The sequence below is a fragment of the Bubalus kerabau genome, chromosome 16 (assembly GCF_029407905.1).
Source record: "Bubalus kerabau isolate K-KA32 ecotype Philippines breed swamp buffalo chromosome 16, PCC_UOA_SB_1v2, whole genome shotgun sequence".
NCBI lineage: Eukaryota > Metazoa > Chordata > Mammalia > Artiodactyla > Bovidae > Bubalus > Bubalus kerabau.
The window spans coordinates 75,904,301-75,930,230 of NC_073639.1; the positions used below are offsets into that span (position 1 = coordinate 75,904,301).

At 62.9% G+C, this 25,930-nt stretch overlaps 1 protein-coding gene across 1 annotated transcript in view; it reads right to left on the reverse strand.

Moving 5' to 3' along the window:
• BCR (BCR activator of RhoGEF and GTPase) overlaps positions 1-25,930 on the reverse strand; it is an 87,797-nt gene that overhangs the window by 14,702 nt on the left and 47,165 nt on the right. The window contains exons 3-16 of the mRNA XM_055549709.1: positions 24,649-24,753; positions 24,124-24,309; positions 18,941-19,048; positions 15,642-15,702; positions 14,378-14,430; positions 12,507-12,647; positions 9,659-9,780; positions 8,535-8,703; positions 7,372-7,491; positions 6,559-6,634; positions 5,193-5,297; positions 4,514-4,588; positions 2,313-2,410; positions 675-809 (exon numbers count right to left, since the gene is read on the reverse strand). Coding sequence (XP_055405684.1) covers positions 675-809; positions 2,313-2,410; positions 4,514-4,588; positions 5,193-5,297; positions 6,559-6,634; positions 7,372-7,491; positions 8,535-8,703; positions 9,659-9,780; positions 12,507-12,647; positions 14,378-14,430; positions 15,642-15,702; positions 18,941-19,048; positions 24,124-24,309; positions 24,649-24,753 — 1,554 coding nt within the window. The remainder of the gene's footprint in view (positions 1-674; positions 810-2,312; positions 2,411-4,513; positions 4,589-5,192; positions 5,298-6,558; positions 6,635-7,371; positions 7,492-8,534; positions 8,704-9,658; positions 9,781-12,506; positions 12,648-14,377; positions 14,431-15,641; positions 15,703-18,940; positions 19,049-24,123; positions 24,310-24,648; positions 24,754-25,930) is intronic.

Below are 25,930 nucleotides of genomic sequence, written 5' to 3' on the forward strand. Positions count from 1 at the left end.
AGCTGGGTCCGGTCAGCTGCCCCGTAAGGAAAGAGGGTGCTGGGGCTTCCTCCTGGGGTGCAGAGCCATGCAGGTGAGGCTGTGAGAAGGACAAGGCAGGTGGTTCTGCAAGAGCTGGGGGGCACGTCCTGTCCTTGGAAGGCTGAGGGCCCGGAGGGCTTGGACCTGGGGACCCCTCCCCGGTCCTCTGTGAGACTTCCTCCTGATCCACCAGGGGCTCCTCTGCCAGCTCCGGGGGGCCGGGGGGGGACTGGCGCCCGCCCACAGAGGGAGGCGGCTACAGGCCTGGAAGTGGGGTCTACACGCCAAAGAGGGGGTGCCAGGCGGGGAGACTCAGAGTCTCGGGTTTTTCCAATTAGAGGCAGCTCCTGACTGCCAAGGGCAACCCTGCAGGGCGCCACCTCAGGCTCTCCAGAGGCCAGGGTGGCACAAGGCCTCCTGGAAAAACAGGTAGAGCTGGAATTCCCTCGGGGACAAGACGCTGAGTGACAGACAGGCTGCGGCGGGAAGGGACCCACGACGGCGCCAGCCCAGGTCTCCCATGCCGACAATTAAGAGCCGGGCCTGCCTCACTGTGTCCCCCGACCCCCCCTCGGTGTCTCCGGGCGTCAAATGGGAAGAGCACAGAGCACCCGGAGGCGAGGAGCCCGCGGGGAGCGGAGGGGCCGCCTCACCTGCGCCTGGCCCTTGCCCACGATCCTGTCCGTGCTCTCCCCGCCATCCTCCTTGGCGAGCCTGGTCTTGTGGTAACACTTCTCGTAGCACAGGATCCTCAGGGTCTGCGAGCCTTCCAGCTCGATCTCAAACTCCTGCGCCCCGAGAGAGGAGGAAAGCCCCCAGGTTACCGGGCAGGCCCCGCAGAGGGGCGGCCAGCGCTGCTGGCCGAAGGGGCCTCTGAACAGCGGCCCCTTCCTGCACAGACAGCTCCCCTGAGGCCCCGCAGCGAGACCCTCCCCACTGTCGCCCCACGATGCAGACCCTCAGCAGCCGCTGCCCTGTGAACATCACACCACCGGCCAGTCTGGGAGCTTCCGGAAGCTCTGGGCGCCTCTCACGGCTAACCCAAGCTCCGGGAGCCGGCATCTCACACAGGGTGGTCCCCAAATCACCTGCAGCAGAGGCCCCGGGGCGGGGGGTGGGGGTGGAGGGGTGGCTGGTTACAAACACAGACCCGCTGTGGGCTCTGGGGGGTGTGTCTCTGGGGGCCCACTGATCACGACCAGTGCCCTCCAGGTGGGTCGACACCAGGGGGCCAGGGTCGGCGGGCAGGGGGAACGCTCTGCCCTTTGCACTCAGCTTTGCTGCGGACCCTCAAGCTGCTCCGAGGACAGTCTATTTGAAGGGAAAAAATAAACATCGACCCAGGGAGGTGACCCAGGCGAGGCGAAAGAGGGACCCGGGAGGAGGGGCTCTCCTGCAGGCTCTCGGCGTGTCTGCCGTGGGGTGCGTGGGGCCTGCTTCCTCCTCCGTCACCCCCACGGCACCTCGGGAACTCCGGTGCTTCCCAGCAGGGTTTCACCGGCATGGGTTCTTGGTGGGGAAACGGGGGTCGGAGGTCAGGAGAGCAAGTATTTCTGAGTCTGAATTGGGGGGAGGAACGGTGCGTGCGCCGGGAACCTGCGAGAACCTAGACAGTCCACACGTGCAGCCAGGGTGGTGGGCTGCCCCGAAGCCCCGAAGCCCAAGCTCGGTCTCTGCAGCCCCCTCGGTGGTGTCCAGAACCCGGCGTGCGCTGCCTCTGCGGGGTCACGCCCTCCTGGATGGGTCCGCCTGGCTCTGACACCCCCTGCCCCACCCCGGACAGCCCGGGCGCCCGGAGTTCTAACGACCAGGCAGGTCCGCCGGCTCCCCAGGCCCCCGCTCTGAGGGCGGCGTGTGGCACGTCTAACGATCACAGAGACCAGGGTCCTCTCCAGCCCAGCGAGGCAACCCCCGCCCCAGGAGCAGAGCCCGGCTTCCGGGCCTCGGGTGCCGCAGCGCCCAAGGCTCATTCCAATTTCCAAGCAAAAACACCATGGAAACCTCCCAGATAAACACTCGGCAATAATAAGGGCCTTAATGCTAAGAAGCCCTTTGAAGCTCTTTTTCCAGACGCTCTGCCAGCAAAACAAGTGTCTCCGTCACTGGCGGTGGGGGGAGGCGGGTGTGTGTGTGCAGGCGAATTCTCAGGAACACGGAGATAAAATCTCCTGGCCCGCCTGCTCCCCCGGGAAATTCCGGGAACGGCTGCTGGCACGGAGGCTGGCGGGGAAGCCCTCAGGGGTCACATCCTGTGGACGGAGCACCTCGTTTGCTGGGAAGTGGGGCCTCACCTCGTTCCAATTGGGCTCGGCTGTGTCCCTGTAGACGCGCGTCTTGGCTTTATTTACAAAGTAGCCGAAGGAATCCACCTCCAGGGTGCAGTAGAGACCTGGGGGGCACACAGAGAGCGGGACTGACCACATGGGCCTTTGTCACCCTTATCTCTCATAAAAGCAGGTGTTATTTTCTAAAGCATAAAGAAAAAGTGTCTTGGGTTTTTTTTGGTAGCGCTCTGACGCCTGTGGGATCTTGGGACCCAAACCCAGGATGGAACCAGTGCCCCCATATCTCCTGCAATGGAAGTGCCAAATCCTGATCTCTGGACCACCTGGAAAAGTTCTCGGTTTCCTTTCCAAAACAAGACACCAAAACAGTGCCATCAAGACAGCCTCACGTCACACGAGTGCAGCTAGAAGCCGGCACCTGTCACGACATTCGCTCCCCTGCTCACGGACAGTAGCTCGGCGCTGGGAGGGAAGTGGTGTAGGGCCGTGGAGCGGGGCTCGGTCCATCGGCGTATTAATGAAGTTCTCCAGGCAAGAGTACTGGAGTGGATAGCCTTTCCCTTCTCCAGCAGATCTTTCCCGACCCAGGGATCGAATCTGGGTCTCCTGCATCGCAGGAAGATTCTTTATTGTCTGACCCCAGGGAAGACCTATTAATAAAGTTACTATGCTGCTGCTGCTAAGTCACTTCAGTCGTGTCCGACTCTGTGCGACCCCATAGACGGCAGCCCACCAGGCTCCCCCGTCCCTGGGATTCTCCAGGCAAGAACACTGGAGTGGGCTGCCATTTCCTTCTCCAATGCAGGAAAGTAAAAAGTGAAAGTAAAGTCACTCAGTCGTGTCCAACTCTTCGCAACCCCATGGACTGCAGCCCACCAGGCTCCTCCGTCCATGGGATTCTCCAGGCAAGAGTACTGGAGTGGGTTGCCATTGCCTTCTCCAAAAACTATAGGGCAAAGCAAAAATGTGTATCTGAATAAGGATTCAGGCTTATTCAAACCTAGTTATAGTTTTAACTTATCCAACAGAAGTTGTGTTGCTTCCTTTAAAAAACGGCTCTACTGAGGTATGAACGATTGTACCTTCACATTCACCCACTGTGAGCGCCCAGCTGGGCGCTTTTGGGTGAGTTTACAGAGTTCTGAAGGCATCACCGCCATCCAATTTTAGTGCATTTCCAACACTCCTAAAAAGATCTCTTCGGCCCATTTTTCCCATTCAACCACAAATCTATAAATCTGCTTTTTCTGTCTATCTAAATCTTTTGTTCATTTTTAAAAGACTGGGCTGTCTCAGGCATGGCACTGTAAGCCTTCTCGATATATCCTGGATACAAAGCCCTGATCGTATCCACCTGGTCTGGAAACAGCTTCTCTTCTGGGGCTCATCAGGCACGTCTGGTTCGGTTTTGTAGCCACAGTGGCATGGTCAGAGGGGTGCCTGCCCCGTGTCCTCCTCCAAGGGGCCCTAAGAGCTCGGGGGTCAGGCTGACAGGTGAGTGTGTGCCGAGCCTGCGCCGCAACGCGACCAACCCTCACCGCTCCCGAGTGGCTGGGACAGATGGCCCCAAGGGGAGGGATTAAAAGGGTACCCCATCGGCACATCAGAGCAGCAAAATCTCCCTGGTACCAGGGTCAGGGTGCCAGCCCTCAGCCTCCTGGAGACCTAGGCTGCATTTTGTTGATGTTCAAGTCGCTCAGTCGTTTCCGACTCTTTGCAACCCCATGGACTACAGCACACCAGGCCTCCCTGTCCATCACCAACTCCTGGAGTTCACTCAAACTCATGTCCACTGAGTCAGTGATGCCATCCAACCACCTCATCCTTTGTCGTCCCCTTCTCCTCCTGCCCTCAATCTTTCCCAGCATCAGGGTCTTTTCCAATGAGTCAGCTCTTCGCATCAGGTGGCCAAAGTATTGGAGTTTCAGCTTCAGCAGCACTCCTTCCGAGGAATACTCAGGACTGATTTCCTTGTCTGTAGCAAAACCTGACCTCTACAATTGCATGACCTGCCTGCTGTGGGCAGCTCCCAGCTCCCAGAGTCTGAAGAGCCAGGTGCAGGCAAAGGCAAGGTCCACCCCAGAAAGCAACCCCACACCCAGCGGGCGTTAGCGAGCACCACACCTCCGGGCGGTCAGCCGCCTCCCTGGTCCCCATACCCTCCGGCTCAGGGTCCGGCCACCTTACTCCCCACACCAGCCACCTACTTGAACTCTGCTTAAAGCCGGTGGCAGAGTGGACGATGACATTCAGGAACCCGTAGAGCCCAGGAGATTCGTCATCTGTGCAAGAGACCAGAGAGGTGAGTGCCCGTCCTCCTGGGAAGGGCAGGCAGGAGGCAGGGCTCTGCTTCAGGGACCCTCTCGGGGCGGGGCACTGCGTGACTGTCACTTGCTTAGCGGGGGACCAGGCGACAACGTGAGCAGAAACACATCCGCTGTGGCCTCCACTCGGCCTTAGGATCGAGTGCTAAGTTCACAACGTGGACAAACCAGGGGCGGAGACGAGACGTGACGGGCTCTCAGGACAGGAGAGGGGTTGGGGAGCATGTCACGTGGATGAGGGGCACAGTGTGCAGAGCACGCTCTTGTGTGTGAGCGCGTGTACACGAGTGCAACAGTGAACGCAGGTGCGGCACGACCACACGTGGGGGCGGGTGGGGGGATGGGGATCAGGGCCAGACCAGAGCACTGAGGGTCTGAGGAGCGGCTCGGGACTCGGAACCAAGTCTCCGGTCGCCTGGGTCACCCCAGCTTGTCCTGTCCACTCCAGGGAAAAGCCGACAGGAGCACACACAAGCCCGGGCATGGAGATCCCCGGCCCCAGGGCAGCCCCAACAGCAGTAAGGAACGGCAGCCTGGACGGTGCGGGGCGGGGGCGGCCCACCTTCCTTGTTGATGGTCAGCGGGATGCTGTGGACGGTCTGCAGTTTGACACACGAGTTCGTCAGCATCTGCAGCTCCACGGACGTCAGCGAGAAGCTCTTAAAACCTGAGATGGGGGCACAGGGGTGCCAGCCAGTGAGTCCACCCGGCTCCTCGGAACCCCGGGACCCCCTGGAGCGTTTTTTCCAGCTACCCTCACAGTGGGCCCTCAGCACACCCCGGTGAGGAGGCCCACAGCGTCCACGTGCTCCCAGGGAGGAGCCGCTAAGGGACGGGGAGGCGTGGCCCGGGGGGCGTGGAGGGAATCTTAGCAAGATGCTCACACAGGGTCGCCTGCCACCTCGGCTTGGCCATATGGCGGTCGTGAGGGGCGACCCGGGGCAGCTTCCTGTGGGGTCTCCCCAGACACCCAGCGCAGCTGTCCGCTGCGCCCCCGTCTCTCCACCAGGTAGGGGAACAGAGCTCACTTCTGAGCAGAGGACAGACGCTGAAAGTGGTCTGGGCCCCTGGTTACAACAGGACACCGGTGATGGGAACACGGGCCGGGTCCAGGCACTGGCCGTCAGAGCCGCCAGGAGCACCCCGTCCCCAGAGACGGTGCCCTGCGGGGGACAGGGCAGAGGCGTGTGGAGCCCCCCGCCCACCTGGGATGCGGGGCTCAGCCTGGCTGCCCCTGCAAGAGCCACAGAGGAACCTCTCAGCAAGAATGGCTCGGGAGTCCACGGGGTGGGGGACGGCGGGGAGCGGAGGAGGGAAGCAGGCGGCCACAGCCCCAGGTCCCGGGTAGGGCCTGCCCTCCAGCCCTGAAGGCAGCCAGGCAGCACGGGACAGCTGTGAGCTGAGGAGAAGTAGAGACCCGCTAACACACAGGGAAGCGCCCAGAGAAGGGCCCGTCCTGGCGCAGGCTGGGGGCCCCGTCCCGACAGCGGTCAAGCACGGGGGAGCAGGGCCAGCAGGGTGTGGCCGCCCAGCTGGGCTCAGCCAAGGGCCCCGTGGCGCCAGCATCTGCTGGGCTGTGTGGCAGGGTGGTGGGGAGGCGAGGCGGGGGTGGGAGAGCCCCAGGGGCGGGCAGGGGTCAGGGCAGGAGACCCACCAGGCGGGATAGGGGAGTTCAGGGAAGGCTAGGGGAGCAGGAGGGGTTGACGGGGGGAGGTCAGAGGGCAGGCTGGCGGTGGGCAGTTACGGAGGGCAGGGGGTCCTTTCAGGACAGCCCCTCCTCAAGCATCTCCAGTGTCAGGGCTCCAAGACACACCTCACTTGGATGAGTTCCACAGCCCAGCCCGCTGGGGAAAACGAGGTCAGAGACCACAGTGCCAATGTCCTGAACCCACACCTGGATCCCCCACCCCGGCCCGGGGGCCACTCACACTTCTTCTGCTGCTCCCGGATGGTCTCTCTCCACTCGGCCCGCTCGTAGTCGGAGGAGATCAGGAACGTGTAACTCTGGGGGCAGGTGGAGAGCACACCCCAGTTATCACCATCCCACTGACCGGGCACCCAGGGGACCGGGCTCCGTCCCGGCCATCATGTGCAGCCGGCAGCGAACCCGCTCGGGGCGCCCGCAGCCCCGCGCTGTAGGCGTCAGAGCTGGGGAGTAGCGGGGTGCACTCACAGCCCTGCTCCTGCACCCCCTGCCCGCCTGGCTCAGGGCGACGCATCGCAGCACAGGCCCACCGGGTCCCCAGGATGGATGTGCCGAGGGGAGGGCCCTGACGCGGAGGCAGCGGCCCCCGCAGAGCCCCTGGGCAGGCGCCTGATGCCACAGAGAACCCTCAGGGTAGAAGTGAAGCGTCCCTTCAGGCCCACGGGCTGCCAGACTGCATCCTTGCGCTGAGAGCCTGTGAGCCCCCAACCCTATGGAGACGCCCCTGGAGCCCCCGCCGTCTCCCAGCTGTGGGGTCCAGGCCAGAGCCCCAGAGAGGGGCGCCCTCAGGCCCGTGTGCCATGCCGCACAGGCCTCTGGGGCCCAAGAGGGACCCCAGGCAACCGGAGGGGTGGGGCGTGGGTGTGGCTGGCGGGTAGGGCGTGGTCTACAGGGTGTGATCGGCAGGTAGGGCTGTGACTGGCGGGTAGGGGCGCGGCCTGTGGGCGTGACCTGGCTTGTCATATGGGCGTGGCCTGTGGGCAGGGCGCTGCCGGTGAGGGGCATGGTCCGCAGAGTGTGGCCGGAGGTCACTCACCTTCCCGTTGCGGCTGTGCACGCGGAAGGCCATATTCGGGGACATGAGGAGCAGCAGCGACTCCTGCTCCGAGAGCTTCTTCCTCAGCCTCTCGATGGCCTTGCTGCCCTTGTTCGCTCTCTGCGGGGAGAGGGTGCGGCCACGTGTCCAGCCCCGACCCAGCACTGCGCGCTCCTGCTCAGCCTGCCCGCGGGCCTGGACCCTCGGTCCGCAGAGGACAGAAGCCCGTGGACAGGGCCTCGGCCGCACTGTCCAGGCCGGGCCCGGGCTGCCAGATGTGCTCAGTGCATGCTCCCCGGGGCAGCAAGGCCTTCTCACGGACCTCCCTTCTGCCACTTTGCCCAAACTTAGGACAACGTCCAGGGGCCCGTCGTGACCCCGAAGGCCCCTCTGTGCTCCCGGGTCTGCACATTTTGACATCACGTCCCCTGGGAGTGAGGGGCCCGTGCAGGGTGAGACGTGCCCCCAGGACCTGGCAGGGAAAACCCTCTCTTCTCCCAGCTGTGCACCGCCCTCCTGAAGCTTCCGTCCCAAGGGCACGGCCTGGACACGGGCATCAGTGGACGGGGCTCGACAGCCCTTGGGACACTGCCCCGGCCAGACAAACAGACAACCCAGAGTTCATGCCAGCCCGGAGCTCTGGGGACCCCCCATCCCCTGGGGTTTGTGGTGCAGCAGGGCGGGCAGGGGCGGGCTGCGAAGGACGCCTGTCCCGCTGCACCCACCGCAGCAGCTGGTGTCCCTGGACATCAACCTTCCAGGGACCCACCCTGTCTTTGGCCGCCACACAGTACCTATAGACCGACCCTACAGGTTGGGGGCTCACCCTCGCTGTTCCCTCAGAACACTGCTCCTCTCCAGAAACAACCAGGGGTCTGCCGGGCGCAGGTCAGACCCTCCGGAGGGACCGTGTTCCCCACCTGGGACTCGCTCCCCATCGGGGCAGTTGTAACAGGGACAGTTGGGCAACCGCCCCCCACCCGATCCTGGACGGCTCCAAGTCTGATGGGACGCCTGGTGCTCTGAATGCTCTCAGGGCCCCAGCAGGTCCCAGAGACCTGCAGTGGGTCAGAGGCCCAGCAGAACTCGCCCGCTGGGAGGTGCTGCTGCCCCCGGAGCTGCAGAGCCAGCCTGGTCCACCCCCTCACCCCCGCCCCGCGCACCTTCTCTCTCTGGATGTCACTCTTGATCTGGGAGATCTTGATCTTCATGGCGTCCAGCTCCTCGTCCAGCACCAGGGGGATGTTGGGCGCAGCCTCAGACTCGTCCACCGTCTGGAAGCTGAGGTCCGTGAGCGGGATGTACCACTTGCAGTCGTACTGCTGGGTTTTGCTGGGTGTGGGGTGGCGGGGGGCACGTTAACAGGCTGCCCACCTTCCTCCACTTAAGTCACTGTTTCCAGTCTGGGAGCCCTGAGGTCACGGCCATGATGTCTACCTGACCTTCAAACCCTGCCCGTGGTCCCCGAGACAGGCCAGGACGAGGACCCAGGTGAACACTGGCGACCCGGTCCTGGTGGCCCCTGTGCAGGGGCGCTGCTCACGGGGGACGCAGGCCCCAGGGGTCTGACATGCCTCATCCACTCTCTCCTGACGCGGTAGACCTCCTAGGCCGCCAATGACAGTCAGGACAGGACTGCAGACGCCCCCAGGGCTGCAGTTTGAGGGGCTGCAAATCCACCCAGTGTAACCCCCCTCTCTTGACAGACAGACGGGGAAGGTGAAGCTCTCTTCTGATCGAACTCACTCAGCACAGCAACGGCAGGGGGGCTGAAGAGCCCAGTTCAGTGACTGGTCTCTTCCTTCGTTGCTGCCCCTGCACCCTGGGCGGTCTGATCCCTGAGGGGCTGGGTGGGATCTGCAGGCCAGGGCTGAGAGCCACTCACAAGCCTCTGCGTTCTTGGCCATCAGCTGGTGATGTCTACCAAGGGCCGGGGCGGGGCAGGCACCATGCATGCCCCACCTACAGCAGACCCTGCACCCCCGGACCTCTCTGGGTCACGACCTGACAGCCCCCCTGAAGTCACAGTCAGGCTCCCCTGTTCCTGTTAAGAGTCAACAGCCCAGTCACTCACGCTGACCCAGGACATCTGCTAATGATGATCTCTGACCATGAGCCTGGCACCGTGTTCCAGGTGGAAACAGACTGTAGCTTAACGACAGTGGCCTGGCCCACAGGGGAATGACCTCTGCAAGCTGACTGGCAAGAACACCCAGTCTCCTCCTGTAGAAACCGCCCCGGGTGCCCTGGACCCTCTGCCGGGCCGGGGGGCCACACGGTCACTCACCCCCCGCTCTGCTTCTTAAGCTTGGTGCAGAGCAGCAGGTCGGTGAAGAGGAAGACGTGCCGCAGCTTGCGGGCCCCCTCCACCAGCTCCACCATGAAGCTGTCCTTGAGCAGCTGCCGGTGCTGTGGGCAGGGTGAGAGGGGCGTGGTCAGGGCGAGAGGGGCGTGGGCAGGGTGAGAGGGGCGTGGGCTGGGCAGGGGTCGGGGCCTCCGCCCCCCCACCTCCACCTCCCGCGCCCCCTCCGCCTGCAAACACCTCACACCCCTTGCCCTCTGTCCATTAAAGTCCCCAAGCGCCCGGGGCACACGGCCTGTGGGGGAGGGTGCGTGGACAGGGTCTCGGCCGCCGGCGTGGAGGCCGGAGGGCACGGCGCAGCCCAGGGGATGGAGAGGCCGTCTGAGCAAGGGCGGCCCAGGCCTCCCTCCCCAGGATAGCCCTGGACACCCGGGCGGGAGGCAGGCCAGGAGAAGAGGGGACAATCTCGTGTGGGGGACTGCCACGACGCCAGCAAGAAGGGCCCGTTGCTGAGGGCGGACAACCGCCTGGTGAGTGGGGAGGGGCTGGGCCGGGAGGACTCCGAGAGGGGGGCGGTCACGCTCAGGGCCAGGCCCAGATCTGCGGGCGTCAGAAGGCCAGGCAGGGGTCCCCCAACTGGGGCCCCGCATTCCAGTCCTTCTCAGGTCACAGCCCGCTGATGGACAGAAGCCCACACAGGGGTCACATGTCTGATGCAGGCCCCGAGCCCCAAGGAGGCCTTGAACAGCAGGCGGACTCGAGGCACCCGTGCCCCGGCAAGCCCTGCACCTCCGCCCTGGCGGCTTCCCTGAAACAGAGGGGCGGGTGTCCCCAGTTCGCACAGGTCCAGGGCGTGTGGCGGTAGGTCGGTCACCAGCCAACAACCAATGGCCACCACCTCGTCACCTGGACCAAGGCTGTGCAGTGCCGAGGACAGGCGGAGAGGCTGGCCCACCACACCCCGGGGGCGGGTCCTTGTGCCCATTTTACAGACAGGGAGCTCTGCCACCCGCCCCTGCCAGTGCAGAAAGCAAGCAGGGACTCAGGGCTCTGTGCCCAGGGGGAGAGGGACCCTGCCCACCCAGCCTCAGGGAAGGCCCCTCAGAAAGCGCAATGCCTCCCCTCAAGTCTGCAATGGCTGGGGCGGGTGTGGGGCAGTGCAGAGTGTCAGGCCCGCTCATCACGCAGAACTCCAGAGCCGCCTCACCACGGTCCCCCCGGCAGGTCTGGGCACCCGTACCCAAGATTCTTCTTGGGGAGGCTGTGCCTCTCTGAATCCCCTACCAACACTCAGCCAGAGCCCCCCCAGAAGCGAGTGCAGCCTGGGCTGGGCACCCCCCGACACCCACATCACTATCACGTGGGGGTGGGCTCATGGCAGCCTGCCAGGCCCTGGCACAGAGCGCAGATGGTTCACACGGCGCTGCCCGCGCCGACCGCACAGTACGTGAGAGGGCGGGAGGGCTGCCCGTGAGCCAAGGCCATGACGTGGGGTCACCGCCCTCCGCCCACCTGCGCCCCCAGGGGGTGTGGGGGCGTGGGCATCTGACGGCGGGGTGTGTGCAGGTCCTGGGACGCTGAAGTCCTCGAGGGACAAACGGGGCGATGTCCCCTCGGCAGGGACTCGGCAGAAGGTTCTCCAGCCCAGGAGGCAAGACCTGGGGACCTTCTGTGAGTTGGAGGGGGAACCGAACGGGCTGAGCTACTGGACATCGCCAGCAGAGGGCGCCCGACCTCCAGCTCAGTGGCAGACCGTCCCCCAGCCGTGGTCCCCGGGGAAGGAGGCCTGTGACTAGAGACCCAGGAACAAGGGCCAGACTGCCGACTGCAGGCGACACCTGACCAAAGGCAGCTGCTTCCAGCGATCGAAGGAGCAGGAAGGCTCGTCTCCTAGGGGATGCCCGCTGCAGCGGGAGGCACGGCACAGACTCGACGTGCCCTGAAGCCGCTTCCCGGGAGGGGAGACAGAGCCATGGCAAGGCTGTCTCGGCGAAAGCAACTCCCATGTCTGCTGAGGTCGCGTGAACTTGTGACCAGGGAGGCTGGGCACGCACGCACGACTTCCCCCAGAGATTAGGAGCTTCGGGCCGAGAGCCACTTGCCGGCCGCCCCGAGCACCTGGCGGGTCAGACTGGGCACCACCGAGCCCTGGGGACTCGAAGGAGCAGGAAGGGGAAGAAGCGGCTCCCAGCAGTGGCGACGGTCAGGTTCACCGCCCGGCCCACATGCCCCGTCCCTGCCTGCTCCCGCCCCGGCACACGTCCAACAAAGTGTGCTCACGCTGGACGCCAGCCCCCTGATTGGCACACCTCTGCCATCTTACTGCAAGGTGCCTGGCACGGGTGGGCCACTCCCGGGAAGGGTGGAGGCAGCCAGGGCAGCACCTGGCCCCTCTGCGCCACACTCTCGCCTCCAGGGACAATGGAGGGCAAGAGGGGCCCTCGGTGCGGCGGGGGGGAGAGGAGGGGAAGGGGAACACCCCAGAGGACGTCAACCCCGTTCTCAGCTACGAACACACCACGCCCCGCTCCCTTTCTTGCCCAGGAAGTCCTTAAACCCGCTGCCAACTGTCTTATCATGAAAGAACAGCCAGGGGGGCACGGAGCGGTCACCAGGCAGACAAATGCCGTCTGCCTTCTGGTCCATATCTGGGACCCCGATCCGGCAGAAGTGTGGGGGGCTCTGCAGCGAGGCCACCACATCCCTGCAACCCCACCTGGACGCCCCGCCTGCCGACTGGGGTCCACCCTGCCAGGGTCATCTCTGCTGTGCTGAGCTGCGGGGACACGGGGGGCCCGGCGTCCCCCACCGGGGCAGTGGCCACTGCACTCACCTCTCCCTTCTTCACGGTCATGGACTGCCGGCGGGGCGTGATCTCCTCGTTGATGCTGGATAGGAAGTTCTGCGAGATGCGGAGGGCGTCCTGCAGCAGCGGGTGGTCAGGGTGGCTGGGGGGCGTGTGTTTCAGCAAGTCCTGTGTTGGGGGAAGGGTCGAGTCAGAGCTGCTGGGCCCGTGGGCCATGCGAGCTGCAGACACGCTGGGGCGGGGTTGGGGGGCGCCCGGGGCCAGCCCTCTGACAGCCGGGGCCGCGTGGCGGAGCACCATGCCTGGGGGAGGTCCCGAGCGGAGCCAAGCTAATGCTGTTTGCACGCTGCGGAGAGGGGTTCCACGCTGCGGCTCTGGGGCAGGTTTCTCCAGCCAGGGCCGGGAAACTCTGGGTGGGGGCGGCCCCGTGCCCTGAAGGAGGCTGGCACCGTCGCTGGCCTCTGCCCACTTGATGCCAGTGGTGCCCCCTCGTGTGTGGCGGCGTCAAGCGAAACCACCTCTGGACGTGTTTCGTGTCCACCGAGACCACCCGGGTGCGCTGGCCTGTGCGAGGTCAGCAGAAAGCCCCCAACCTTCCCGACTCCTGCTCTCTTAGATCAGAGCCTGGGAATTCCTCTCCACGGGGGATGCCCGTAATTTGAGCTCAAAGTCAACGGTTCTCTGGTCCAGAGACACAGAACCTCTTGGCTCCCAAATCCTATGGCAACAAGAGCCTGGGGGAGACGAGACAAGTCAGGGGAGACTCTGGCATGGGGGTCCCAGGCCAGCCCCTCCACCAGGCCTGAGCTCATCGCTGCCAGGGGGTCAAATGAAGGGCCTCCAGGGTCCAGCGCCAGAGCCTGGCAAATGTGTGCAAACCGCAAATCTCAGCTCATCTCCCTCCATCCACGAAGTCTCTGAGACGTAAGACATTACGAAACGTGCAGTGCGTGGGAAACCGCGCAGCTCAGAGAAGAATGAGGCAGAGCCGCCGGGGGCGCCACCGCCCTGACGCAGCACAGGGGCCAACGGCACGCGCGCAACGGCGGGCCCAGCGTCTCTGAGTGATTAAAAGTACGTCACGTGTGTCAGCATTAAGGACCCTCCGGTGGTGGGTTCGTTGTGGGCAGGGAGCAGGAAAGGAAATGCGCGCTTTATAGGCTTCTGCGAGCTGGTCGTTCATTTTTAAAAAATGAGCGTGCAAGACTTGCTCTAAAGACCTATGGATAGGGTCGCCAGGCAGTAGGGCTGGGGGCCTTCTTCCCTCTGCTTTTGTTTCTCGGTATTAAGATGACCAGGCTGCCCAGGCGGCGCGAGTGTTAAAGAGCCCGCCTGCCAACACAGGAGACGTAAGAGACGTGGGTTCGATCCTTGGGTTGGGAAGATCCCCTGGAGGAGGGCATGGCAACCCACTCCAGTACCCTTGCCTGGAGAATCCCACGGACAGAGGAGCCTTGCAGGCTACCGTCCAGAGGGTTGCAAAGAGTTGGACATGACTGAGCACGCACACACACAGACTGAATGACGGTCACTTAACAACATGTGAGTGACTCCCCGCTGTCCTCAGGAGCAGCCCCGCTGGGCGGGCCCCCTCGCGCGCCGTCCATCTGGTGGAGGGTGTGATCCGACCGCAGCCCAGGCGGGCACCTGGCATCCGTGCCCTGCCCCCTCCCTCAGGAGAGCATCTTCATTCTCGAGCCCCTCCCCACCTGTGCCTGCGCTGATGAGGCACCGGGAGCCCCGGACCACCCCCCACCCCAGGAGCCCGGGAAAGGAGAGGCACCTCACTCCTGCATGCTCAGTACAGGTGCAGGGCAGAAAAGAGGGCAGGCGAGCAGAGCTGACCCACAGCGGCGCCAGCCCCGAGACAGCAGAAGCCAAGAGCCCTGGGGACTCACGTGCAGGACCAGCGTGCTCCGGGTCACCCGGTCCACGGGCTTGTAGAGCAGGGCTGCGGGGAGACAGGCAGGGGCTGAGAGGTCGCACGTGCAGGAGGCCGACCGCCCGCCCTGGCTGCAAGGCTGGAGGAGGGGGTGGCCCCCAGCCCGCATTCCCAGGGCACCCCACCTCCCCTCTGCCTGGGGACCGGCAGGGAACCCGGCGCCTTGGAAGGCTGGGGATGTCGCTGTGGGCTTTCCGTCCGTGACGTCAGCGCCGGGTCCGGGGCTGATCAGGACCCAAGCCTGTGAGGCTGCCTCGGAAGCAAGCACTCAAAGGCGGGGGGCGGTCAGGGAGCCAGCCGACTCCCTGGGAGGATGGGCGGGCGCGGGTCCCTGGGAGGATGGGCTGGCGCGAGTCCCTGCGGGCAGAATAGCCCGCTGGTCTCCACGCGGACCCAGGCCTGGCGCTGAGACACAGCTCCCGGTTGAACCGGTGGGTCAGCTCATTTGCTTTTTAGTATTTACGCACGCAGGCTGTGCCGGGTCTTGGCCGAGTCAGGATCTCTGATCTTTTCTGTGGCGAGCAGCATCTTCAGCTGCCTTGCGGGTGTTTTTGGACCCCTGGACGCAGCGGCCTGGAGCCCCAGTGGCTGGGCTGCCCCCTCTGCTCCATGGCCGGCACGGGACTCGCTGTGTTTTCCTGCGTCGGGGGCACTTCTGCCCGTGACCCGCCGGCTCCCGGCATCGTGCCCCCCTCGGGCAGTGCAAGCTGTGCGCTCACCCCATTTCACAGACGCGGGGGAGACCGGCTCGGAGCGGGGCGGAGCTCTGGCCCGGCTCCCATCACACGTGCTGCGCTCTGTGAGTGAACATCCTCCTGAGACCCTAACAGCCAGGAGTGAGGAGGACCTTCTCGTTCCTGAGCCCACTCTGCCCAGAGGGAGGAGGGCAAACACCCTAGGGGGCCTCGCCGCTCGGCTCTGACCCCTGCCCAGCCACTCGGGACCCGCCTTCTACACAGGTCCTTCATCCTAAACCCGTCGCATCATCTGGAAGAAGGGACGATACGATCCCCCGCAAGGTCGCTGGACGACACCGTGGCGCTGGAGAGGCCCGGGGGGCGTCCCGCGTGATCCTTGGCAGCGGCCACAGGTCCTGCCCGCTCCCTGCTCCCCTCCTCGTGACTGGAGGTCTGCAGCAGCAGAGGGGGGCCCGGCTGGGCACCCTGTCCCCTCACAGTGGCCACCCCCCACAACTCCCCCAGGGAGCACTGAGAACTCACTTTCCAGAGAGTTCTTGGTCGTCTGGTCCTTGGCCTCCTTGTTGCTCCTGGCTCGAAGGTTCTGCAGAGAGAAGAGCGCGTTTTCACGCGGGTGAACAGAGCGGCCTTGATGGTGGCAGCGAGCTCACCCCCAGGAACCTCGGGCAGAAACCTCAGCATTCTTTCAGCCACAAACCTCAGGGGTGTGTCTGGGTCACAGCGTGAGGGGCGGGGCCGACTTCAGCAAAAGTCTCTGTTGTGAGACGCCCTGGAGGCTGAACAGCCCCTCCTCCTGCTGGGACGTCCCCAGGCATTGCTAGGCGTCCCCAGGGGACACAATCGGCCCTGGCCGAGACCTCTGACACAGAGTATCTTGCAAACCCAGACCAAAGGCAGCACCTGTCCTGGGAGCGTGGACCGGCTTCCTCGCCTCAGTTAAACAGCATGCTTGGACGCAGGGGCCGGGGCAAGGGGGGTCAGAGCACCCTGCCTCGGGGCAATCACCAGCAGGCAGGCTGCCTCCATCCCTCTCCGGACTTTGCAAACGTCCTTGCCCAGGAAGCAAGCAGAGCTTTTTTAGCGGGTGGGTCATTTTTCAACATAACTGCGTTCACAGGAGCTGCCGATTCGGTCCGAGGTACCAAGAGAAAGGGAATGAAAGGGCCCTGTGTGCCTGAAATCGTCCCTGAAAAGACACTGTGGTTAATCCCAGCGCGAGGACTGGGAGCAAGAGAAACCCCAGCTGGAGACTGCATTCCTAACCTCTCGGGCTGCAGGAAACCTCCAGGGCCAGCCACCGGATAAGCCCTGGTGCCCCTCCTGGGCGTTTAGTTCTCTGCAGGGGCTCCTCCATCACCTGCCTCAGCAGCTCCCAGAGGGCAGGGGAGGGGGAGTGGGGAGCGTGCGTGAGAGCTCAAATCTGCACAATTCAGGTGCTGCTCCGGTGAGCCAGGGCGGCAGCCCACGCTTGGCGCCCCTAGAAGGCACAATGCATTTGGGCCCCTTCATCGTCTGGGAGCTCGGTGGGGCGGGGGGAGGGACTGCCTTAAGGAAACTTACAAGTTTGGTTTAACCCCGCAGCTCCCAAACCAACTACAGACTCCAGAAGCCCTTTGCACTTGATTCCCGTTACCTATTTATCAGGGGCTTCCCTGGTGGCTCAGATGGTAAATGCAATGCAGGAGACCTGGGTTTCATCCCTGGGTCGGGAAGATCCCCCTGGAGAAGGGAATGGCTACTCGCCTGAGGAATTTCATGGACAGAGAAGACTGGCGGACTACAATCAATCCACAGGGGTCACAAAGAGTTGGACAGGACTGAGTGACTAACATTTTCACTTTTTTCCCCTTGTCACCTGTTTATTATCCGGGGAGCTTGGGCTCATGGAACCCAGCGCGGGCAACTCCGGTCTGACCGGACAATGCGAACACGGATTTCTCAGGCTGGTCCTGGGAGAGATGAAGGACCACTGCTCCATGTCGTTGGAGATGGAGCTCCCGTCCCCACGGCCGAGCTCTGACCCCCACCCCTGAATGCAGCCCCCTACACCTGTGGCCTGCTCCTTCCGTGTCCTTGTGGCTCATTCCACGTTCCGTGTGGTTCTAGTTTCTCTGGGCCTGTTTTTCTGCTGTTTGTTAGTTATCTGGCTCAGTTGCAGCACACAAATCTTCATTGCGGCGTGTGGGATCTAGTTCCCTGGCCGGGGATCGAACCCTGCATTGGGAGCACAGAGTCTCAGCCACTGGACCCCCAGGGAAGTCCCTCTCTGGGTCTTTTTTGAAACAGGGATGGAGAACCTGAGTGGATATCACCCGACGGTACAAAACTTCACGGCAGCCTGGCCGCTGGCTGCCCCCCAGTGCAGTCCTGTTTCCCACGCCCGGGTGGGGCTCGGATCCCCTCCTGCATGTGGTCGGTGGGACCCCGTGAGCCCCGGGTGGTGTCCCACTGTCACTTCCTCCTGTTTCTGTAGAAACCTGTCTGGGTGGATGTGAACGTGGCCCCGTTTAAGTGCAGCCCGATCTTAAAACGTTACGACTCTTAATTTGACAAGGTCACCTAGGGACTCAGCGCCCACACCCCAGCTCTTGGGGGCGTGAGGGCTGCTAGTTTAATGAGTGAACAAGAGGAACAGACCCAACGCTCCAGGCCAACCGGGGCGGCTGTGGAGGGCAGCGTGGAGCCAGCCTGCAGCCCTGGGTGCGTGCTGCGTCTGCGTGACCAGCGGCACCAGGCTGGGGGGAGGGCACCACGGGCTCTGGGGGACGGGGTGGCACGTGTTAGCACCCTGGGGCGACGTTGGCGCCGGGACCCGCAGGGCCCACCTCCCCGTTAGGCTATGAGACAGCATGAACGCTCTGCAGCAAAGCCCGGATACGGCCGTAAGCACAGATACAGTCAGTCTCCCGCAAGAGAGCCGCCCTCCCTGTTTCTGGCTTCCGTTTCTCTTCCTAAAGCTGAGTTCTTGGGGCTTTCTTGGGGGTCCACTGGTTAAGACTCCACGCTACCAATGCAGGGGACACGGGTTCGATCCCTGGTTGGGGAACTAAGATCCCACAAGTAGGCAAAAGGTAAGAAATTGAAGGAAAAAAAAAGCAGCTGAGTTCTCACTCAGAGGTCTTCCCACACAGAACCCTTGCTTGGTGGGGCAGGCAGGTCAGGGCTCTGACGAAGATGAGCCCCAGGAAGAGGAAGGTGTCCCCCCAACTGCAGGGAACAGCAGGATGGACAGGGCAGGGAGGACCCAGCACGGCCACCAGCAGCCCCTGGTGGCCGGTCTCCTGCCTCCGGGGGCTCTTCCAAGGCCCCTCCTTGTACTGAGACTCCAGGGCTTGAGGTTTCAGAGCTGCTGGGCTGGTGAGGCTGGCAGCCTGCAGCTTCCCCCGTTGTGGGTGGGCAGCCCACCCTGCGCTGCCTGTAAGCCCCAGAGGAGCGGAGCGCAAGGCCCCCACCTGTTCTCCGCCCGCAAGGTGCAACGTCAGCCTCTGGCTCGGGTGTCGAAACCCTCTGTTCCTGGGGGCCTCATAGACAAGCGCAAGACAACATCCGTTCGGGCTGCCCAGACGGACCCCCGAGCCGGGCCCTCGCAGCTGGAAGGGCAGGGAGCGTCCAAGGCTGCTCAGGACTGCAACCCCACCCCGGCTGGGGCTGACAGGGCCCACCCACAGGCATCCGGAAACACAGGTTCACGACCAGACCTCGGTGTGCAGTGCGTGTTCTCTGGGGTCACGGCGAGCCCACGATCGCCCACGGCGCTCCACCCCACCCCGGCCCCACCCAGGGAGGTGCGGGCACACCTCTCTGAACAGCATCACGCGTACCTCAGAGATTTCTGCAAACTGAGCGTTGGCCTGACAGCACTTCTCGGCTGTTTCCATGGCAACTTCATAGTTGTCCACAAAGGCCCGGTACACGCCCAGCTGGCTGGCCTGCGGGGAGAGGGAGAGACAGTGGGACGGGCGCCGGGCAGGAGCGGGGCAGGAGGCCTCCGACCCTCAGTGCTGGGCTCCCCTAAGCCCAGGTGCAGCAGCTGGTGCGGGGCTGCAGGGACCTCAGCTCCCTGCGCGCTCACCGCCGCCCACCTGCTTCCCCTGCCCACGCGCTCAGCGCACTTCTGCTCCCCACGCGACACATGGGGAGGTGACTCACAGCCCCAGGCAGGTAGGGGCTCTCTTCCCAGCAACCTCCTCCTCCCACCCTGCTCGTTTAAACCCGGCCACCAGCAAACGGCTGGTGTTCCAGGATGTCAGTGAACAAAGATGAGCGTCTCCAGCAGGTGGGAGGGGGCGGCCCCTGCTCGTCCCAGCTGCAGACGCCTCGGCGGGACCCATCCCTGGCCCGACGGGCTGCGCTGCTGCTGCTGCTCAGTCGCTCAGTCGTGTCCGACCCTTTGCGACCCCATGGACTGCAGCGCGCCAGGCCTCCCTGTCCATCACCAACTCCTGGAGTTTGCTCAAACTCATGTCCGTTGAGTCGGTGATGCCATCCAACCATCTCATCCTCTGTCATCCCCTTCTCCTCCCACCTTCAATCTTGCCCAGCATCAGGGTCTTTTCCAATGAGTCAGCTTTTCTCATCAGGTGGCTAGAATATTTGAGCTTCAGCTCCAGCATCAGTCCTTTCAATGAATATTCAGAGTTAATTTCCTTTAGGATTGACTGGTTTGATCTCCTTGGATCATAAAGAAGGCTGAGCACCAAAGAATTGATGCTTTCGAACCGTGGTGCTGGAGAAGACTCTTGAGGGTCCCTTGGACTGCAGGGAGATCCAACCAGCAAGGCGGGGCTACACAGCTCTGCTCCTCTACAACCTCTTCAGACATGTGAGAAATGCGCAGTTTAGCTGCCCATGGAGAAGACGGGCTCCCACTGCCCAGTTATGAGCTCCATCCAGATCCGCGACGGGGCTCAGGTGTCACTTGGCACACCTGGCAGGCGGGAGACCTCCGCTGCCAGCTGCAAAGCAAGGGGCGTTTGTCCTGTTCTCAGCCAAAGGCATTAACAGAAGGTCTCCTGCCCCGACAACTCAGCTGAGTCAAGACTTCCAAGGTTGGGGGCAGGTTTGTCTGCGGCCACCACCATCACCAGGGCCTGGGTCACCTCCAGAGGCAGGAGGGAAAGCCCAGCCTGGACAGGTGAGGACAGTCCCCGTGACCGGCTGGGTGGGTCTCCTCCACTGCAGCCCACCGGGAGCCGGAGGCCCAAGACTTCTGCTGATCCTGGCGTTTGCTGCGTCGAACCTAAATTTTATTTCTATGTGCATTTGCATTTGTATTGAATTTTAGGTTTCTTCGGACAGCAAGGCCAGATGCCCTCTGCACTGTTTGGTCTTCTGGCCCCGCTCCCTGTGGGGGTTGCACCAAGGGTCTGGGGGCGCATGAGAAAAAACAGCAGCTGGAGGAGGCCCCGCCCGGCCCTGGCCACAGCGTTCACCTGGACAAGTCGCTGCGTCCAAGACCCCAGGTCCCCTGTCACATGGTGGGACCCAGAGCCCTTTCTCCCCCGACTCCCCCGCTCACTGAGGGTCTTTCTCCCCCGACTCCCCCGCTCACTGATGGTCTCCCACCCAAACAAAGGCCCTGCTTCAGGCACTGTCTCCACCAATCATTCAGACACAGTGCGTGTGGCCGGCTAGCAGAGCACACGATAAATAAGTAAAGAAACGCATAATGACAGGTGGCTGAAGGCAGAGCATGGGAGAACAGCAGGGCCACAGTAGATACCGTGGCTGGGGTGACCTCTTGAAGAGGCCATGGCTCAGCCTAGTCCCGAGGCGATGTTACTACTCAAGTGTGTCCCCTTGGAATCCCTAAGTCGAAGCCCTGAGCATGGAGAATGTGACTGGAGCTGGAGATGGGCCTAAAGAGGTGATGGGGAGCAAATGATGCCGTTACGGGACTTCCCGGGTGGTCCAGTGGTTAAAACTTCACCTTCCAGGGCAGACGGTTCACCCTCTGGTCAGGGAGCCAAGATCCTACACGCCTTGCCTCGACGCCAGAAAAACCAAAACACAAAAGCAATAGTATAACAAATTCAATAAAGAACGTAAGAATGGTCCACATCAAAAATAATGTTTTAAAAACCATGAGGCTGTTCGAATGGGCCTGATCCAATCTGACAAGGGTCTTTAGGAGAAGAAAAGATTAGGACACAGAAACAGCGGGACGACCACGTGAGGACACAGGGAAATAACAGCCATTGACACATCGAGGAGAGGCCTTGGGAGAAACCAGCCCTGCCAGCGCCTGGATCTGACTACCAGCCTCCAGAAATGGGAGGAGATAGACCTCTGTTGTTTGAACCGCCTGGGCGGTAGCAGCCTAAATACATCAACACAGAACCCCTTGTTGGTTACTTCTGCCCGCTCTTCCAGGAGCTCACATGTCCCACGTGGCTTTAGAGAGGTTTAGGCAACTCATGCACCAATCAGAATCCGAGCTGCATGGGTAACCGGACAGATGGAGATCAGGTGCACCAATCAAAACCCGAGCTGCATGTAACCAGGTGCTGCACGGATGAACATGAGCTGCACGGATGAAGGGACAGATGGAGACCAGGTGCACCAATCAGAACCCAAGCTGCACAGGTAAGGGGACAGATGGAGACCAGCTACACCAATCAGAACCCGAGCTGCACGGGCAGTGGGACAGATGGAGCCCAGCTGCACCAATCAGAACGGAGACCAGGTGCCCGCCCCGCACCATGTGAGGCACCGAGAGGACACAGCATTGGTGCAGTGGTGAAACACAGAACCTGAATCTTTTCTGGAAAAAAACATCCGACCCAAACTGGTGTACCCTTAAGAAAAATGTCAAGGTTGTGGAAGACCAGCGCAGGTCAAGGAAGCGGTGCAGATGTTAAGAAACTAAAGAGACCTGATGACCACATCCGGACTCAGAAGGAAAATGGCCACAAACAACAGGACACCTAACCTGGAAGAGATCTGTAGAAGGATCGCGTATTAATCAGCAGTATCACATCAACATGAACCGCCTCCGATGGAGCACTGTCCTGTGGGCTGTGGAGGAGCATGTCCTCAGCAAATACACGATGATGCACTTAGAGGTAAAAGGCAGGATCAGCACTTGACTCTCAAACTATTCACCGTGTGTGTGCGTGTGTGTGTGTGTGTGTGTGTGTACAAAGGAGAGGGAAAAAGAGAAAGAAAGCGAAACGTCACAAGTGGTGCAGCCGGCACAGAGACTTCTTTGTGCGATTCTTTCAACAATTCAGGAAGTTTGAAATGATTAGTAACCAAAAAAACTGAGCTAATAAAAATTCAGCCAGAAACAAAGCCCCAGTTGGGTAGTGATTAACCCACAGGAAGGGAGTCAGGGCAGCGGCAGGAAGGGGCTTCCCAGCGACGAGGTGTGGCTCGTGAGTTCCTGGGGAGCGGTGGTACCAGGGCTGGGGCATTGTGGGCTCCTGGGGGGTCCCGAGACCCTCCCAGCTGGGGAGCCCAACCCCACTGTGCTCATCTGAAAGCGGTGGGGACGGAGCCGTCCACCTGTCCGTGGGGATGCCCAGCGCCCGGCCCCGGGGGCACACAGGTGAACACACGGCACAGGGCTCCCCAGCAAGCACCTCCCACGGCGGCTCCTCTTCCGTAGGGCTGCGCCTTCCCTGTCTGCCTGTCGCAGTACCTCATGCATGAAGGTAGCTCCAAGGCACCAGGGAGACCAGAGCAAATGCTGCAAATTCCGGTGTTTGTCAGACTATAAAATTTTTTTAACTTTCTGGGTGACTTAAGTGTTATTTGGGGAAGAGAGTGGTTGCGGTTTCTGCCCACAACCTGGGTCTTCAAAAATGGGGGTTTTGAGGATGGGGAGTACCTGTCTCCCTGCTCTCTGGCCCTGGGAAAGGGGTCCCAGGCGGGGAAATCTGAATCAAAGAAGCGTTCCTCCCCTTCCTGAAGCCCCGGGCAGTGGAGAGAGGGAACAGCCCACAGGAAAGCCACGCCCGAGCAGAACGCCAGGGTCCGGCATGAGCTGAGGCCGGCCAGCTGGAAGTCTGGGCAGCCCAGGAGGGCCGGGGACTGGTGCTTGGTCTCCGTGCACTCTGGACACTTAGAAGGGGGCCCAGCGACCTCAGCTGCCCCGGCCCACAAGGCCGGGTTCCCTCTCAGAGAAAGAGCACGCATACAGGGGGCCGGGCAACCCGGAAGCTGGGATTTCAGGTCCCTGCAGGGGGAACTCCGGACACGCGGGCCAGCCCGGCACCTGCCTTCGAGGAGTCCCGGGGCGAGGACTCGCAGTGCTGGGAGGCCGCCTCTCTGCTGGGCCGGCCACACACAAACCAGCCCGGCTGCCTCCTCCACCCCCGTCCACAGGATGCGCCGCGTCTCCAGGGCGCCGCGATCACCGTCACTAGCGGTAAATTCGGCTCCAGGTCCTAAAACGGCTGCCACGGGAGCTGGGGCCACACAGGAGCTCTGTCCTCACCACGTCCTCAGTCAGGGACCCCCCTGGGGACCAGAGGGCTCCTCGCCCATGACCAACCTTCCCTCCCCAAACTGCCTTTCTCTCGTTCTTTAAGAAATCCTTGACTAACCCTTTAACTCAAGAGAAGTGCACACACGCAACGAAGCGCAAGGAGCCCCGCTGCTCCCACCTGCACGGGCGGCTCCCGGCTCCCCGCCCCCGTGCCCATGCCTGGAACCTCAGTTTTGCTGCCCGGTCAGCAGCCTCTTTGTGGTCCAAAGAGGGCCCCGTCTGGAGCCTGGGAACCCTGAGCGGAACTCGGGCGGAGCCAGAAAGGACCAGAGATGTACGCGGGGTGGGCCATGGGGAGAAAGCCTGGCTTGGCGTCCTCGCCTGGGGGTCCAGCAGGGGTGCTGCACAGTACCCACTCCCCGCGGCCCGCCCTGGGCGTCTGGGGCGGTAAGATGCGCCTGGAGTCTCCCTCCCCACCACGCCCCTGGCAGAGGGTGGGCGTCAGGCTCAGGGCGAGGCCTGGCCCCGCCGCCCTCCACCCTGTCACAGCCGCGAGGCCCCCGGGTTCCTCACCAGCTTCTGGAAGAGGTCGCCCACGCGCTGCTGGCCGCTCCAGCGCTGCACGCGGGGCAGGAGCCCGTCGTAGAAGTCCTTGTGGATCTCGTAGAGCTCAGGCACTTTGAAGAAGATGGTCTCGATCTGCTGGCTCGTCAGCACGGGCTGAGAGGTGGTGGCAGCCGCCTTCAGAGGCTTCATGGGCTGGAAGAGGGCACAGGTGGCGGGTGGTGGGGGGGCGGCAGGGGACGGGGCTCGCCACGTGCCCGGTGTGCGGCGGTCACGTGAACACACACGCGCTTCGGTTTTTAAATTTCAGCAGCCACAAAAGCGTGAAGCCGGCTCGGCTGGGCACCGCGTCTCACGAGTGCGTCCACCGCCCCCTCCCCCGGGGAGGGCCGACCTCCGCGGCCAAGGCCGTGTCCTGCCCTCCTGCGGGTGTTGGCGGGGATTCCAGGGGGCAGGCGGGGGCTGCTCCCAGGCCTCCATGGCAGCACTGCCCAGGCCTGCCCTGCCCGCCCGGCACCCCTCCGCCCCCCTCACCAGCAGCAGCGCCTCCAGGTGGCTCAGGTAAGTCTCCTCGCTAGCCAGGATGCCAGACAGGACCCATTTTCTCATCTCTGAGCCCTTTTCCAAGTCCGGCTCACTCTGCAGGACAAAAGGACAAACGTCAGGCCCGAGGGGGCGGGTGGGGGCGGCGGGGAGAGTTGTTGAGGTGGAGGAAGCCGGCTCGTGACCCTGAAGATCAGCTTCCCGAGAAGATTCTGGGTGGGATGAGACTCAGGAGGCCTGGGGGCCCCCCGGCAGGTCAGGCCCCGGTTTCCGGTCCTTGCAAAGTCTGGCCAGTCATCCAGCAAAGCTGGGGGCCACCCTTGGCCTTGACGCCAGGCAACGGGCAGTGGGGAGCTGGGCGGAGGGGCAGGCAAAGCCCTCCTACGAACCTTGAGCCCGTGACCAGAGGAGTTGAGCCCGGGGGGGGTGGGGGTGGGGGTGGGGAGGGGCATCGGGCCCAGCCCACAGCCACTGCGGCCTCTCCGCCACAACACCCCCTCGCCCGGCACCTGCCCAGCCTCAGCACCGCTACCACTGGACCTTTGGACCGGCCAAGGCTGGGTGGCCCGCCTCGTGCCCAGTCACAGGGCGAGGCTGGGGCTGACGCCACCTGCCCAAGGGAAACCCCGTCTCCTGGGTCCAGGGCCTTTGTCCCTTAAACCTGCTGTTCTGAGCCTGCTTTCTAGATGCTGGGACCCACATACCTATGGGCTACAGCAAGGACCCCCTCCTCCCCACTCTGCAGTCTTTGCCTCGAACACAGAGCTGGCAGGCCCCTGGATGCAGACAAGGGGGGCCGGGTTTGGAGGCTGAAAGACGACAGTGCCGTGCTGGGTGTGACGGTGTCACACCAGGGACGTGTCCCCGGCGCCCCAGAACGCGACTGTCCTTGGAGATAAGGGTCTTTAGAGACGTAATCAAGTTAACATGAGGTCAGTGGGCTGGGTCCTAGTCCAAAACGGCTGGTACGCCCTTCTAAGAAGAGATCAGGTGATCAAAAGGCACAAACTTCCAGGAACAAGACAAGCAAGTCCTGGGGATGTACGGAACAGCTCGCTGACCGTGTGTTAGCCGCTCGGGTGTGGCCGGCTCTGCGGCCCCAGGGACGGTCGCCCGCCAGGCTCCTCTGCCCATGGACCTCCCGCTCTGGAGCGGCCAGGCTCCTCTGTCCACGGACCTCCTGCTCCGGAGTGGCCAGGCTCCTCTGTCCACGGACCTCCCGCTCCGGAGCGGGTTGCCACAGTCGGTACCATGCCGTATACGTGAAAGTTGC